The sequence below is a fragment of the Myotis myotis genome, unplaced genomic scaffold (genome assembly GCF_014108235.1).
Source record: "Myotis myotis isolate mMyoMyo1 unplaced genomic scaffold, mMyoMyo1.p scaffold_m19_p_54, whole genome shotgun sequence".
NCBI classification, from domain to species: domain Eukaryota; kingdom Metazoa; phylum Chordata; class Mammalia; order Chiroptera; family Vespertilionidae; genus Myotis; species Myotis myotis.
Window position 1 is genome coordinate 31,001 of NW_023416362.1, and position 16,967 is coordinate 47,967.

The window sequence follows — 16,967 nt, forward strand, 5'->3', positions numbered from 1 at the left end:
TAGTTAGAGTGGAGGGGAGAGAGAAAAAGAAACATCAATGTGAGAGAGATGCATCGATTGGTAGCCTCCTGCATGCACCTCGACCAGGGCTGGGGATTGAACCTGCAACCCAGGTACATGTCCTTGACCCGGAATTGAACCTGCAACCCCTCAATGAGCAGGTCGGTACTCCAACTACTGAACCACACCAGCCAGGGCTACACAACCCAATCTTAAAATGAGCAAAGGACATGAATAGGCAGTTGTCCAAAGAAGACAGTCAAATGACAATCACTTGGAAGGTTCAACTTTATAATTATTGAAAAGGAAAACCACACTGAGAGAAGCCTGTTCTCATACACACTTTGATGAATACAATAAAGAAGTTGATGCTTTGACGAGTACGTGGAGAAATTGGAGCCTTCTTACATTGTTGATAGGAATACAAAATAGTGCAGCCTCTGTGTAAAATAGTTTAATGTGTGTTCAAACAGTTAAAAATAGTAACCTTTTAACTCAATTCCACTCCTAGTTATACACTCCCAAAACTTAAAACAGATGTTCAATACAAAATTTGTTCATGAATGTTTGTAACAGCCTTATTCACAATAGCAAAATGGTGGAAACAACCTAAACATCCCCCCACAGTAAAACGGATAAACCAAATGCAGTCTCTCCATAGAATACAATATTATTCAGTCGTAAACAGGGAAGATAAATGCTAAATGGTGCAGTTGCTGCAGAAAACAGGGTGGCTCACTGAAAATTAAATATAAAATCAACACACACTACAGCAATTCCACTTCTGGGTGTACGCCCCACAGAAGTGAAAACAAGGACCTGCACAGAGACGCACAGCCCTGGTCACCACTGTGCGATCCACAGCAGCAGGAGGTGTTGGTGGGTGGGGAAGGCATCTGTAAGAAAGGCAGGACAGAGGTCAGCTAGCACTCCCACCGGAACCAGGCCTGGCCGCCACAGAAGAGCAGTACAGGGTCTGGCCCAACAAAGACGTCAAGCCAAGCTCGCTGGGTCCTTGACAGCTCTCAGCTTGTAGGAGGCACAGTGTATGTAAGATGAAGACAGCGTGGGGGACCCACTCTCCCTGGGTAACTCGAGAGCAAATGCAGTATTTGCAAATATCCAGAGGGCCATCCTGGACACCCTCCTCCATATCCAAGCTATAACCAACTCCTGGCACTTTTCCCTCTCAAATCGCTCCAGTCCACCACCCCAGTACCACACTGGGCAGCAGCCTCCTCACCCCTTCAAGGAGGATTTTGCTCTCAGGATAGAAATCAAGATCCCTACCCCCCTCATGGCCCGTTATGTCTTGCATGCTGTGGCCCTCCTGTCTTTCCAAGGTCGCCTGAGACCCCTCCTCCTGTAGCTTTCCTTCGCTATGGCCTCATGAGCCTTTCAGCTCCAAAACACTTTCTTGCCTGACGGCCTTGGTGTGGGGTTTCCCCCTGGATGGCGTCTACTCAGCCCCTAGACTTCCCAGTCCTGATGCCTCGTCTCCCGCCTCCTAGCGCATTTCCTTCGGAGGGTCCTCCGGAACATTCTTGTGCAGGCACTTGATTAACGCCTGCCTGCCCACCGGGCGCTCAGCTCCACGAGGGCAACTCCGCTTTGCTCTCGGCGGTAGCTCAGTCCCTGGAAGGAATGGCTGGCCTGGCGCACACCTGCTCCGCACAGATCCTTGCTGACAGAATCCATGGATGCACCTGGGCCGGCGGTGCCGAGGGAGGGCTAGGCTCCCTGCTCAACCAGGTTCGGTGGCGGCTGTCTCGACTCATGGTTAATAACAAATGTCGCCGCAAAGAAAAATGAACTCAAATTCACCCACCGGAGAACTGCAAACTTTAGAACTCTCCAGTCATGTGCCTCCCGCCCCTGAAGCGTCACCCTCCACCACTTTCCTGAAGGCGGTGGCCAAGCCAGGGGTCCCTGGGCGCAGCGGCAGCCTCCGCACCTGTGCCCCAACGCCCGCAGGGGGCCTTCCCTGGGGTCCTACCCCCACGCCTGAGGCCCGCTGTCCCGCCATCCCAGGAGGCCTGAGCACGGAAGCCCCGATTTAGTCCCGGGCCCGCTGACCCAGGCTCGGGCCTCCACGAGCCCGAGGCCGCCCCTACTGCCCCCTGCTTCCCCGCCCCCCCCCCTCCCCACCGCCCCCCCCCCCCCCCCCCCCCCCCCCCCCCCCCCCCCCCCCCCCCCGCCCCCCCCTCCCCCCCGCCCCCCCCCTCCCCCCCCCCCCCCCCCCCGCGTCCTCCCGCCGGCACCGCGCTAGGCAGCCGCGCCTCGTGGGGTCCTTCAGGCTTCGGTCGGGCAGCCCTCGTCGGGGTCCTTGCGCCGTTGCGTAGCAGCTGCGGGGACGCGGCCGAGTCCGAAGCCGGTGCGGCGCTGCGTGAGCCCCGTGCGTCCGAGCGGACGGGTCCTAGGGGTGCGGGTCCGCACGGCCCCCCGGGCACCCGGGATGGAGGGCAGGGCCCAAGAGGTGCGGGCGGCGGGCCCCAGACTTGTCCGCCGCCCCCAGATATTTGTGGAGGGAGGGCGTTTGCCGTTGGGTGCGGAGGACGGCCCACCACCGCAGGGCTCGGAGGTGGCCACTCCGGGCGCTGCTGGGGCGGCGTCTCGTGGGCGCGCCGGGAATGGAGCGGTGGCGAGAGGCTTGAGGCAGAGGTTCGGGAGGACAGGGCCTGCTTCTGCTGGGGGCCTGTCACTGTGATTCAGTGATGGCGGCCCAGGCTACAGAGCGCCGTGTCTTTGACAGAGTCTGACGTCGGTCACACGACACGGGCACTGCGTTGTCTCCCTGTTTTACAAATGAGAAAACTGTGTGTAGAAAGCCTGTACTCTCTCTCCGGGTGGGAGTGGGCGGTATGGCCCTGAGCGTGTGTCTGTGGTAAGGAGATGACAGAGTCAACCACTCTGAGGGGGTCGTGGTGGGGTGAGAGATTACGGCCCGCTGATTCAGCGGGCGTGGGCCAGGTGGTGGTGAATAGAGAAGGGGTACCTGTGTCCTCGGGCCCCTCTCACCCGCTCCTTCTCTCCCCTGTCCATACAGATAGCCCCCTCCCCTGAGCTGAGCCAGGGGCCAATGGCCAGGGACAAAGCCAGCCCCTGTGAGGTGGACCAAGAGAAATATGATGCTGATGACAACGTGAAGATCATCTGCCTGGGGGACAGCGCTGTGGGCAAGTCCAAGTATGTTGGGAAATTGGGGGAGAAAGGCAGGGCCCAGAGTGGGTCTGAGCTCTCAGAAGTTCTCTGGAGGCACAGTGGAGCACAGCTTCTGTGGAAGTCATGAGAGTAGTTTGGCTGGAGCCCAGATGTGCACTGGGGAAATGGGGAGACTAGGGGATCACATCAGCACCTGTGGGGGCTCAAGTCATAGGACTAAGGAAGTTGAGCTTTTTCCATGAGTACTGGCAGACGGTGTGGAGCAGTCCAGGCTGAGGAGGGAGAACTGGGGTGTTCCTGTATGTGGTTGTGGACTGAGAGACTGAAGTTGGAGGAAGTGTGACAGATGTGACTAACACAACCAGTGACAGACCGGGTAAAGGTAGTAAAAATGCTTTCACCGAGGGACTCACTGAGCTCAAAGAGCGAGTAGAAATCACAACTAAGCATGCTCAACGTAAAGATTGGCTTAATTTTTAAAAAATATATTTTAAAGAGAGAGCGAGAGAAACATCAATGATGAGAGAGAATCATTGATCGGCTGCCTCCTGCACGCCCTCTACTGGGGATTGAGCCCAAACCCCGTCATGTGCCCTTGACTGGAATTGAACCTGGAACCCTGCAGTCTGCAGGCTGATGCTCTATCCACTGAGCCAAACTGGCTAGGGCAAGTTTGGCTTATTTTTTAACTGATGTCAGTACCTGTGTGCACAAGATTGGAACGGAGGCTCTGGCACCTTCTCTCCAGGAGCTGTGATCCTAGTTCTCACCTGTCTTGAGCTAGCAAGGGCACACATCCATTTCTGCCTTCACAGAATGAGGGTGGACCTGCCCCAAACAAATGTCTTGTGTAATCTTCCCTCCCAGGTGCTCCAGAACCACATTGTTGTCCACCTTTATCTTTGACTAACAAGGCCTTGGACTTGAGTAGCTGTGAATGAGTCTCTGGGGATTTGCTGGTTTCAGGCTGTCTTCATGAATTCATGCCCCCAGCACCCAGTGCAGCTCTCATTTAGTCTGATGTGATCCCATTTGTTTATATTTTCTTTTGTTGTCCAAGGAGACATATCCAAAAACAAAAGTCAATATAAGAAGGTGGTCTAGTTTCTTTCTTTCTTCTTTTTTTTTGGCATGTTATCTATGCAGTTTTCCCAACACCATTTATTGAACAGACTGTTTTTACCCCATTGTATGTTTTTGCTTCCTTTGTCACTTATTAATTGACCATAAAGGTGTGGGTTTATTTCTGGGCTCTCTATTCTGTTACATTGATCTGTGTGTCTGTTTTTATGTCACTAACATACTGTTTTGATTACTATGGCCTTGTAGTATAGTTTTATATCAGGTAGCATGATTCCACCAACTTTGTTCTTCTTTCCCAAGATTGCTGTGGCTATTCAGGGTCTTTTGTGGTTCCATATACACTTTAGGATTATTTGTCCTAAGTTTGTGAAATACGCCATTGGTCTTTTCATGGGAATTGCATTGGCATTATAGATTGCTTTGGGAAGTATGGACTTTTTACTGGCGTTAATTCTTCCTAGTGTTGGGTCCTTATTTATATCTTCTATTTCTGTGCTGAAAAGTAGTCCATTGTTGAGACTTGCTATATTTTTCATTTACTTCAAGCACATCTGCACTTGCTCAGTGGTGCATTTTTATGAAGCTGCTTTATCAGCCTTGTCAGATGATTGCAACATCTGGCTTGTCATAGTGTTGGTGTCTGCTGATCGTCATTTTGCATTCTGTTGGAGAGTTTCCTGGTTCTTGGTATGATGAATGATTTTCTGCTGAAACTGGGACATTTGAATATTGTGTTATTTAAACTTCTGTCTGAGTTGGCTTCCTGTGGTGCTCTTCACTGGGGAAGGAGGAGGGGCTGCACCACCCCCACCCACCGCCTCTGACTGTGAGGTCTCAGCTGACACTGTGGGGGGAGGGAACCTTGTTACCCTCTGCAGGGAAGAAGTCCACTCCCTACCTGGCCTTGTTGGACACTAGTTACAGTCTCAAAAGCATGGAAGTCTGCTCGGCTCCTCACTCAGCCTTTGCTTGTGGGGGTGAGGGCATGGCTGCAATATGCCATGGTGTTTGGAAGGTGGTTACAGTCTAGATGTTTTTTTACCGAGGCCCTGGGGATGCAGAAATAAACTAAAAATTCAAAAATTGCTTCCATGTGCATTCCACTCTATCTGAGAGATATCATAAGTAAAATATGTATGTTTCCATTGGTGCTACCTGCGGGGCAGCGAGGCACTGCAAGGTGAGATAGAACTTGCCTGCTCGTCATAAATATGATAATCAGGGAAGGTCTCATTGCTCAGGTGACCTTTGACCAAAGCCTGGAAGACCTGCAGATTGTGGGGGAAACAGATTTCAGGCTGGGGATACAGCCTTCCTGGCCTCAAGCTTCCCATTTATAACGCAGTGGTGACTGCGGTGTCCACAGTGCAGAGGTGGAGATAGTGGATCTCCGAGCCTCACAGGACTGGTGCACACAGCAGCGTGAGCTGTTAGGTCATGGAGGTTAGTCATGTAAGTCCCAGGTTCCAGGCGTGAAGAAGGAGGGATGGCACTAACTAGGTCCCTCGGCAGGATCAGATCTAGTTGGTTACACAGGTTCAATTTTAGATCGGTTGCGTTTACTATGGTCCACACAGATCTCCAGCATAGACACACGCAGAGCTCAGGTGACGGGTCTTTGCTTCTTCAGCTGGCGCTGCTGATCAGCTGCTGTGGTGCCTGCCGTGGGCAGAGCAGCTGTGTGTGCTGGGAACTTCAGGGGAGTCAGGAAGAGGGAGGTCCTGGGCATCATCCTTAAAGGGAACCTGTGTGGCTGAGGATCGAATGGGAGGGGCCACAGGTGACTTCAGCTGGTGGCCCCCGGGGGGACGTGCCTGACCATCGTGCACGTTCTCCTTACAGACTCATGGAGAGATTTCTCATGGATGGATTGTATCCTTCAAGGTTTGAAATGCTGCATATATTGGGCCTTATTCATATTTGGATTTGCTATATATTAGGAGGGCGGTAGAGTGGCTAATAGTGCCTGCCAAAGGCCTGGATCCCTGTGCAAATCACTTCACCTATCTCACTCAAAGCTTGGGCTCCTGATACTTAATAATTCTCTGGTGTGAATGAGCTCTATGAAATATGAGCTGCCAGCCCCACCCTCTCCCCATGAATCGTTCGTGCTGCAGGTTGGGAGTGAGACCTGCCTGGCAACCAGGATAGTTTACAAAGCTTCCCAGGTGAACCCACTGGGAACTGTGGGTGAGGGAGTTGGGGCGTTTCTTGCCTCACCTTCCATCAGGTCTCCCTTACACCCACCCACCTGCATGTCCTGTGTCCCAGGGGTGACTGCCCACGTCTTGCTGCTTCAGGAAGGGTTACCCGCAGGGGTCCTGTTGGGGTTTCACACACAGGCCAACTACAGTTCACAGCTGGTCAGCTGTCTGGCTTGTGGTAGCTTTCTTCCCTGAAACAGTCATATTGCTAAAGTAACACGTGGCGCTGCTTATGATAGCCTGTTTGTGAAGTTCCGTTCCAGGGGTCCCCTCGGACCCAGGAGGTCAGGACACGCTGCCGGGCTCTCCCACTCGTCCTCGCCCATGGAGCTGGTGCCAGAGATACCTGAGGCTGATTCATTCCATATAAAATCGAAATAATGCCAGAAAGAAAAGGAGAGAAAGAGCCCATTCTGTCACACCAACCTCTCCCCTTTTTGTTCACCTTTGCTCCTTAACCTGACCACAGTCAGCCCCAGCAGCTATCCACGTATGCCCTGACCCTGTATAAGCACACAGCTACTGTGGATGGCAAGACCATTCTTGTGGGTGAGCAACACAATTACTCCAACTCTCAGGCAGGGGGTGGGGGGTGGGGGGTGGGGGGTGGGAGGGAGACAAGGTCTGAGGGAGAGAATCCAGTGGGAGGAAATGAGACCCCAGTAGGGATGCAGGCGAGGGGTGGCAGGAAGGCCACCTGCTGAGAGCCTGGAGGCCTGCGAGGGGAGGAAGATGCAGGGGCTCATTTCCAGTGCTCTGACCTCCTGTTCTGATGGAGCCAGCGTCCAGACATAACAAACATGGTCTGAAAATTCTCTTCCACAAAGGGCTCTGACTTACCGTGAGGTGACAACCTTCCCCTTGGCCAGGCCCAACATCCTCCCTAACCGTGTTCACCATCTGCAGTCACCACACAGGGGGACATGGGGGTGGGAGGGAGCTTCTCCTTGGGGCTTCCTGTCTGCATTCTCCATCCTCCTGGCCCTGTGCCTCCTCTCATCCACCCACATGCACACAAGTGTGCACAGGCCTCTCAGCTCAGCCAGGCTCCCTGGGTCCTGATAGCACGCTGGGTGGACTCCATGTCTCCCATGCTTCCGCGCAGACACCTGCGTGGAGATGCTCAGGGTCCCTGCCCTCCAGCCTGTCAGGCAGTCAGAGCTGTGTTCATATTGCAGACTTTTGGGACACGGCGGGCCAGGAGCGGTTCCAGAGTATGCATGCCTCCTACTACCACAAGGCCCACGCCTGCATCATGGTATGAGACCTGCTGGGAGGTGGGCGAAGACTCTGGGCAATTCTAGCCTGGGGGGGAGGGGCAAGGGGCCCAGCAATACTGAGGGGGCTCCTGAGGTCTCCCATGACCATCCTGGTGGTGCTCACATAGGACAGACGCTGGGGGGCTAAAAGGAAAGCAGTTCTCAGGGGGCTTTCCCTCCCAAACCAGCCCTTTCCTCTCCCTCCCAGCCTTTATCTCGCTGTCTAGAACAGTATCCTGAGGTGCCCCCTGCAGCCCAGGCTGGGTCATAGTGTCACAGCAGGACAGGAAACAGCACTGGGAAGAGCCAGGACATGAGAGATTTGTGTCAGCCTGTCAGCCACTGTCCTTCAGGGCCTGCCCCCGAACTCTCTGGTCCTACTCTCCCTTAAGTACAAAAGCCCTTGAAATTTTCCAGAATTTTAGCTAATGTCTGCAAGGGGACAGAAGAGGGTGGCAAGGTGAGGCAGTGAGGGCAGTATCATGCCAGGAGTCACACATGACCCTGGAGAGCAGGGAAGGTGGGTCCCAGCCGCTCTGCCTTAGTTCAGCCCTGGCCCTTGGTGCTCAGAGCTCACTTCTCTTTTCTCTCTGGAGTGACCTCCTCTGGCCTCTGACACGCCTCCATGGGCTCCTCTTGGACCCTCTTCTGGGGCTTGGCGTGCAGTCCCTCCTGCTGCATGGCCTGGCAGGCAGAAAGCACCTATCTCTGATGACCACAAGGGGATCCCATAGTCCCAGAGGGAGCTGGGGTTCCACCCTCACCTTGAACCTCTGACAGGAGGGCTCCTCATCTCAGCCAGCTCCTTGGCTCCCACAATGAGGAGAGGAAGCTCCAGAAATAAGACCTGGGAAAAGGTGACTGTTGGATGGTGATCACGGGAGGCAGCCTGGTATGAAGCAGGAGTTTTGTCACAAGAATGCTTTACAAGAAGTCTGTTGGGATTTCAAGACAACCTGGTCACTTGTTGGCATTGGTCCTGGGAGAACCATGGATGAGCCTCCCAGGTGGACCTCCCGCTGTCCTGGATGTGACAGCTGCTGATCTACACCTGCCGCGTGCACGCAAGGCCTGGTCCTGGTCCATGTAGCTCCCACGAAAGGCTGGGCCATCTAGAAGTAATAGCAGCCATTCCAGCAGGAGACAGGCTTGTCGTCACATCCCCTGTTGTGTGGGGTGGTGCAGGGCAGTGAGTTTATTCCAGAGGACAGACAGCTTGGAAGCAGGAGGCTGGCCTCCGAGGGGCTTGAGGGTCCCTGCACAGCAACTCGAGGCATTAGGGCAAATCTGAGGTGCTCACACTTCCTGCTGGTATTTTAAAGTAGGTAAAAACTACAAGTTCCAAAAAGTTAATAAAATTAAAAGCTACAAAATAATAAAATGTAAAAATTAACTTTTAAAAGTTTGCAGTACAAAGTGAACAGAAGGTTAGAGGATTAGAGTTTAAAGTAAATAATAGTATCTAAAGTGAACTTCTGGAAACACTTTACATTATTACAAAGGAATTTTAAAACACTTTCAGCAATAAAAATAATAGACTAAGGAAAAAGTTTACAGTTTTTTACAAACTATTGATTAGTAAGATGATACAACATGGTTAAAATAGATAAATAAATTAGGTGACAAGATGGAAAAAAAAGATTTTTAAAACCACTTTGATTCTGGGGGCTTTCTGGAGAAGGGTGGGCACAGGTACAGCCTCTGGTCAGAGAGACTGCAGCTCAGCAGGGGCCCAGTCCCAGTTCCCAAGCCTGTGATGTGCACCAAGCTCACTGCCCGTGTGGGCGAGTTGCCTAGGTGGCATATGGAGACGTTGACACACCCGAGCTACTTCTCTGCTTATTGCAGGTGTTCGATGTGCAAAGGAAAGTCACGTATAAGAACCTGGGCACCTGGTACACGGAGCTTCGGGAGTTCAGGCCAGAGATCCCGTGTGTCGTGGTGGCCAATAAAATCGATGGTAGGGCCACCCCTGGGTCTGGGGTCAGCAGTTCATGGGGACCCACCACAGGTTTCTTCCAGTTTTCCAGGGACATGAGTCTTCAATGATTCATCCTTCCCAAGACACAGCCATTGGTTGGAGGCCCTCACTCCCTTCCCAGTAAAGAGCCCACTTTCTGGAATGGGGCTGCCGGTGACCCACCCTGCAAACCCCTCTCTCTTTCCCTGGATGGACAGGCCTGTCTCCTACCTTCTCTCTACAGCTGACATGAAGGTGACCCAAAAAAGCTTCAATTTTGCCAGGAAGTTCTCCCTACCCCTGTACTTTGTCTCAGCTGCTGATGGCACCAACGTGGTGAAGGTAATACTGGTCTGCAGAGGTCAGACAGCCAGGTGGTGAAGGACAGGGAAACCACAAGAGAAGGACTGGCAGAGGGGGTGGGCACTGGGGCTGACAGGTAGGGGTCCCTGTGGCATTGACAGGGGAGCTAATGGGCCCATGGGTGGAGTCAGGCTGATGGGAAGAAAGTAAATTAAGGGGTGACTTTGCTGATATTGGACTTAAGTGTTGTGTGGACTTAAAACCTGGCCAGTGGGTCCAAGGCAGGCAGAGCCCAGGACACTGGCACCCATGGCCATGTTTTCCTTCCTCCCCAGCTCTTCAATGACGCAATTCGATTAGCTGTGTCCTACAAGCAGAATTCCCAGGACTTCATGGATGAGGTTTTGCAGGAGCTTGAGGTAGGTCAGGCCCCAGTGTTAGGGGGGATCCCAAAAAGGCTTCTCTTCAGAGGGTACGGAGCATAAGCCAACAGAGTGGCTCTTGCAGGCAGCACCTGCTGGCACATGCACCGCCGTGGATGTATCGCCGCAGGCAGGCAAGCATAGGGCCAGGCCTCACCCGAAACCTTGTCCACAGAACATTGATTTGGAGCAGAAGGAAGAGGAACTGCCAGACCAAGAGCAGTGTGGCAGCACCAAGAGCCTGCCTCCCTCCTGAGCCCGAGGATGCCTCTCCCTTCACAGCTCCGGCTCTGAACTGAGAAACTTCATGACCTTCCACATCCAACCATCTACAGCCACCCCCTGTGCTGAAGGACAGGGACAGGGCATCACCATCCAGACCCTGACCAGGATTGGAGATCAATCCCTCTCTAGGGTTGGACAGAGAAGAGAATCTTGGAACCTGCTTCGTGTGTCTCTTAAATATAAGGAAATTTTGGTGTTGTTTTTTTTTTTTGTCTCCCAGAACAGTTAAAAGCCCAACCTCAGCATGAGGCATTCCTTCCCATTCCAAGCAATGGTGGGACGTGGTGCCCGGGCAGCCAGGGCACAGACATGCCCTTCTCTCCAGTACCTGTGGCTCACTGATGTGCTTAGTGATCATCTTGTACGTCATTTCCACTGTATTTTTTATGTTTTCCTTTTACAATAAAGATTGGATTACATAACCATTGAACACGTGCGTGTTTTGTGGGTCTGGTTTTCACTGGGCCAACAGCATGAAAGAATTTGCAGATCTCCAACCGCCATAGTGCAGGAGACTGCCCTGATGTCTGGGGACACCTAGGTTAACTCTGTACTTACTGGGATAGAGACCACTCACTGCCACTGAGTGTTTTAAAAAGAATGAGTTTGGGGTGGGGGGGAGAACAAACTTTTCCCCTCTAAGTTACAGATGCTTACTACTATTTCTATTTAAGAGATTAAAGCTGAACAAGGATTTACAGGAATGTGTTACTCTGGTGAGGTGGGCTTTTAAAAACAATAAAAACAAAACACCTTTGAGTTACTGTAAATAACAAGTATTTTTAAATGTAATGACTTTATTGAGATGTATTTCAAATACCCTAAGGCTCACCATTGATATTGGTTTTACATAACCATTGTGCATCAGGGTCCTTCCAGGCAGAGCCTGAGGAGCCACCTCTTCCCTAACTTCCTGGGGCAGTTCTCTCAGAAAAGCAGTGGCTGGAGCAGGGCAGGAGCAGAAGCAGAAGCTGAGCAGGTGTGGGCTCAGCAGGGCCAGCTTTCATCTCCCTGCCCTCCCGCTCAGGGATCCTCTGCAGGACAAGCTGCCCCACAGATCCCACTTGACACCAGGGTTTTGTCCAGTCATCCATGGGAGCAGGGGGTGGAGAGGTGGCTCAACAGCCCCCAGGGCAAGCACAGCAGCTCTGAGTTACCCCCCAACACAAAGCAATTGTTCTGCAGGTTGCCAGCAACGTCCACACCACTCACCCTGCTGTTGCTCAGATCCACCTGCTTTGTAAAGTTCATTCTGTCTTGACTGATGCAAGAAACACCACCCTCAAAATTTTTTTGGTAATAACTTATTGAATTGGAATTTACATAGCAAAACCATTTTAACCCTTTGAGTGCCACCTGTCAATAAAGAGTGAACTACTAGCATCTAATAGTGACACTGCAGGAGGAGCGCGATCGCACTCCCGGCACTTTTGGCAAAAGACAGGAGGAGTGCGATCACGCTCCCTGGTACTCTAGGGGTTAAAGTAAAATGAAACCGGTTTGGCTCAGTGGGTCCCAGGTTCGATTCCAGTCAAGGGCATGTACCTGGGTTGCGGGCACATCCCCAGTGGGAGATGTGCAGGAGGCAGCTGATCGATGTTTCTCTCTCATCGATGTTTCTAACTCTCTATCTCTCTCCCTTCCTCTCTGTAAAAAAGTCAATAAAATATATTTTAAAAAAATACTACAGTGCCATTTATACAGTTACAATGTTGAGCAACTCTTACCTCCAGTTCTAAAACATTTCCATCTCTTAAAAGTAAAACCCTTTACTCATAAGTCATTTCTCCTTCAGCCCCTGGCAAATACAAATCTGTATCTGTCTCTATAGATTTATCAATTCTGGACATTTCATATAAATGGAATGATACAATATGTCACCCTTTGTCCTTCAGTTGCATAATGTATCCAGATGTAACCATTTATCATGTTCTTCATTCCATGTCAGAATAACAATTCATCCTATCTAAAAAAAAAGTGATATGCAAATTAACCATCACTCCATCACTCCATCACAAAGATGGTGGCAGCCACTGAGCTGAAGCAAGCAGGAGGTTTGGGTTGCCCACGGTGATGGAGGAAGCCAAGCTTCCCACCTGCCCTGGCCAGCCCTGGCCAGTCAGCTCTGCTCAAGGCTACAAATTTTCCATTATAGAAGATAAATAAATTCCAGATACCTGCTGAAAAGAAAGAAAAAAAGGACAGGCTGGGAGCTTGGGTCTCCAGGGGGCGTGGCCAGCCTGAAAACGGCAATCAGCCCCTCACCCAGGCTGGCCACAGCCCCATGGGATGAGGGTCCCCACTGGGGGAGCTTGATCAGCCTGCAAACAGCCATCAGCCCCTCCCCAGGCTGGCCAGGCACCACAGTGGGGACCCCCACCCTGAAGGGGATGTGGCCAGCCTGAAAACAGCCCTCACCCAGGCTAGCCAGGCACCACAGTGGGACCCCCCTCTCCCCCCAAAGGGGCTGTGGCCAGCCTGCAAACAGCCATCAGCCCCTCACCCAGGCTGGCCAGGCACCCCAGTGGGGACCTCCACCCTGAAGGGGCTGTGGCCAGCCTAAAAACGGCCCTCTGCTGCCAGGGTCCTGCCCCAGCTGGTCCAGGGGTCCCCAAAGGTGTGGACGGAGTCGGCAAAGAAGGAATGACACGGAGACAGCGTTCAGTTGATCAGCAGCCTAGCCAGGATCTCTAGCCAGGATCTCCAGCCAAGTTCTGGTCTGGATCTCCAGCGAAGTTCTGGTTCAGGATCTCCAGCCAAGTTCTGAGTCCATGTTCTCTTGCTAGGTTCTCCAGGTTCTCCAGCCAGGTTCTGTAGCCATGTTCCCTCGCTAGGTTCTCCAGCCAGGTTCTGTCCAGGTTCTCCAGCCAGGTTCAGTCACTAGGTTCTAGTCAGGTTCTCTTGCCAGTTTCTGTAGTCAGGTTCAGTCCAGGATCTTTTGCCATGTTCTCTCGCTAGGTTCTGTCTCTAGGTTCTGAGGCCAGTTTCTGTCCAGGATCTTTTGCCATGTTCTCTCCAGCGAATTTCTTCTGTCTCTAGAGAACGTTCTGTGTAGGTTCTGTGCCTAGGTTCTGTCTCTCCTCGTTCTGTCTTCTTAGTAGTTCTGTGTTCTAAGTTCTGTATTCTAAGTTCTGTATCTTGCTGTCTAGTTACAACTGTATTTATACCAGTTGATTCAATCCTATCAATCTCTATTACAAAGGTTAGGGCGTTTCTTATCTCCATTATGTAGCTTAAGCATGATTGTTCATAGTTAAAGTGATTAATTACCCGCCTGGCACTTAGTTAAGAGGTTTTATTCCCTCCCTAACTTCAGGGGAAAATCCCTACCTGGGGAAACAACCTTTCTCAGAGACCTTGGTTAAAACACATAGTGCCAAGAAGGTGAGCAAACATATTAAGAACAGTATGCCATATGTGCCAGGTCCCTTGAAACAGCAAGCATGGACCGGCTCCCGGCACTCTGCCCCTCACCCAGGCTGGCCAGGCACCCCAGCAGGACCCCCCCCCCCCAAGCAGGTGGACATCCCCTGAGGGGTCCCAGACTGGGAGAGGGTGCAGGCCAGGCTGAGGGACGCCCCCCCCCCAAGTGCACACATTTTTGTGCACTGGGCCTCTAGTTGTATTTATTAACAGTTTGTTTTCTGTTTTTCTTAATCCTCACCCGAGGATATTTTTCTATTGATTTTTAGACAGAGTGGAAGAGAGATATAAAGACAGAAATATTGATTTGAGAGAACACATCAGTTGGTTGCCTCCTGCATGCACCCTGACCAGGGAAGAACCTGCAACCGAGTTACATGCCTTTGACCGGAATCAAAGCATGGACTCTTCAGTCCACAGGCCGCTGCTCTATCCACTGAGCCAAACCCACTAGAGCCACAACAGTTTATTGTTTCCTAGTTGATGGACAGTTGGTCTGTCTCTATCTTTCAGTGACATGCTGTCACAGGTACTTATGTGAGCATCAGTCTTCAGTTCTTTGGTGTCTTAGCCAGCTCAGGTACACTAGTTCTGAGGCCTCCAAACTCAGATATGGACAGGGATCTTGTGTCCTGAAACTTTGCTAAACTCTTTTATTAACTTTATAAGTTTTTCTGTGCAGTCAGCCACTGCCTGCTGCCACTCAACAAGAGCTACTGGGCAATCTGTAGATGGCTGTTATTTGTATTTGGCTTGGAAGTGCCCAGGCGAGGCCAAATTGTGAAGCAAGGCAGGCTGGTGCTAGTGCCAGGTCTTGGGCTCCTATTGATAGGTTTGGGGCATGCTGATACCAGCTGCTGCTTGTTTAAGAGATTGTAGGAAAGTCTGAAGCCTGAGCCAGGACAGGCCATTCATATGGAAAAGCCGCTGCAAACAGCTTGGGTGGGGCTGCAAGTAGGATGGGGTGGGATCTCAGGGAATCACCAGGGTGGAGCAGACAGTGTGAGCTAGGCTGATGGAAATTCAGATATGGCTGCCAGTCAGCTCTGGGACAGGAGAGGTCCCAGCATAGGAACAATGACCCCTCAGAGCACCTCCCTCTGGGAGAAATCTGTTCCTGCCCCAATGCCAGACAATCCAGTTCCTCTCAGTATTTCTCTGGTTCCCCCAATGCCACCACCCAGCACTAGAGCTCAGAGGGATAGAGTCCAAGTAAGTCTGTGTGCTGGCCCTTTAAGAGGAACTGCCTAAGTCTCCAGCAGCTTCCGTATGTCATTGACCCACACTCCCCACTCGTTTTTACAACCCAAAGTTACAGGGACTTCTCTTCCCTGCTCTGGAACTCTGGGCTGGGGGTCTCATATGGGGCTGGGACCCCTTGCTTCTCAAAGGAGGCCTCCAAAGCAGACATCTCCCTCCCAATTAAAAACACATGTCGAAGCAGCCAGGTCCGCGCCTCTGTCTCTCCATGTCTTTCTTCTTTACTTCTCTAGTTGTAGGACTTCCATTCAGCCAGATTTCAGGCAGTGCTGAATAATGATCGTTCTATATTTTAGTTGAAATTTTGATGTGGTTGTGGGAGGTGGCAAGTACCTGCATTTACCTCTGCCACCATCTTGGTTCTCCTCTCACTAATTTTTTTTTCTTTTCTTTTTTAAATATATTTTTACTGATTTCAGAGAGGAAGAGAGAGGGAGAGAGAGAGAGAAACATCAATGCTGAGAGAGACTCACTGATCAGCTGCCTTCTGCATGCTCCACACTGGGGATTGTGCCTGCAATCTGGGCATGTGCCCTGACTGGGAATCGAAACCTGACCTCCTGGTTCATAGGTCGATGCTCAACCACTGAGTCATGCTGGCCAGGCTGTTTTTTTTTTAATCCTCACCTAAGGATATGCTTTCATTGATTTTAGAGAGAGAGGAAGGGAGAGAGAGAAACATCGATGTGAGAGAGTAACATTGATTATTTGCCTCCTATATGCAGCCAGATAGGGATCAAACCCTCAAACTGGGTCTATGCTCTGACCAGGAATCAAACCTGCCACCTTTGGGTATACAGGGCAAGCTCCAACCAACTAAGCCACCTGGCCATGGCCCAGCACTATTTTCTGAAGGCACTCCCTTTGAATGGTTTTGCCACCCTTGTCAAATATCAATTGGTCATAGTTGTATGTGTTTATTCTGGACTCACACTGCTATTCCTTTGGTTTGGACGTCTATCCTTATCCCAATACTGCATGTTTTAATTGCTGTAGTTCTGAAGTACTGTTTTGAAATTGGGAAGTGTGAATCCTTTACCTTTATTCTTTTTAAAGATTGTTTTGACATCTGTGTCATGCCAGCACGGCCAAGGGTGAACCTGAGTGGGGGCGGTTGAAAGGCTTAGACAAGACAGACAAGAGAATGAAAGCTGGGTCTCGGTAGGATGCTGCTTCTCTGAGAGACAGCGACAGCACCCACAAGCCGTGTCTTTATATTATAGCCAGATTCCACGAGGCAAAGTAAGGGCTTGGTCAAGATGTTTACAACATTCTCATGGGTTTTGATCCTACTCAATTACATGCACCTGAACTCTATCAAGCCCACATCACTCCGGCATGTGGGGTCATGTGTTTGGACCATAGGTTCAAGCTTACAGCTATAGCTGTTGGCTAGAATTGTGCTGGGAGGGCCCTGCCCTCCAGGGTTGTACTTGCACGTGGCAATGAGAGGACTGTGCTCTCTCATTAGTCCAAGGCTTGAACCTGTCCAAAACACTGTAGCTGCTCTCCACAACATCTTAACACTATTAAGTCTTCTAATCAATGAACACTGAGTGTCCATCCATTTATTTTGGTCTTTAATTTCTCTCGGTGATGTTTGTAG

General features: G+C 51.2%; 1 protein-coding gene across 13 annotated transcripts; it reads left to right on the forward strand.

The window, feature by feature from the left end:
* Positions 1-2,292: 2,292 nt before the first annotated feature.
* On the forward strand, positions 2,293-11,108 carry RABL2B (RAB, member of RAS oncogene family like 2B). Of its 13 annotated transcripts, none has more exons than XM_036311368.1 (9): positions 2,293-2,395; positions 3,047-3,186; positions 6,088-6,129; positions 6,919-6,998; positions 7,628-7,707; positions 9,557-9,668; positions 9,913-10,010; positions 10,307-10,390; positions 10,479-11,108. In XM_036311368.1, the coding sequence occupies exons 2-9, from the start codon at positions 3,080-3,082 to the stop codon at positions 10,647-10,649; spliced, it is 774 nt and encodes a 257-aa protein (XP_036167261.1). In that variant the 5' UTR covers positions 2,293-2,395; positions 3,047-3,079; the 3' UTR covers positions 10,650-11,108. The 13 variants fall into 13 exon arrangements, with proteins under 13 accessions (XP_036167261.1, XP_036167263.1, XP_036167262.1 ...); XM_036311370.1 differs by having other exon boundaries at positions 2,314-2,374; XM_036311369.1 differs by having other exon boundaries at positions 2,327-2,422.
* Positions 11,109-16,967: the final 5,859 nt, after the last annotated feature.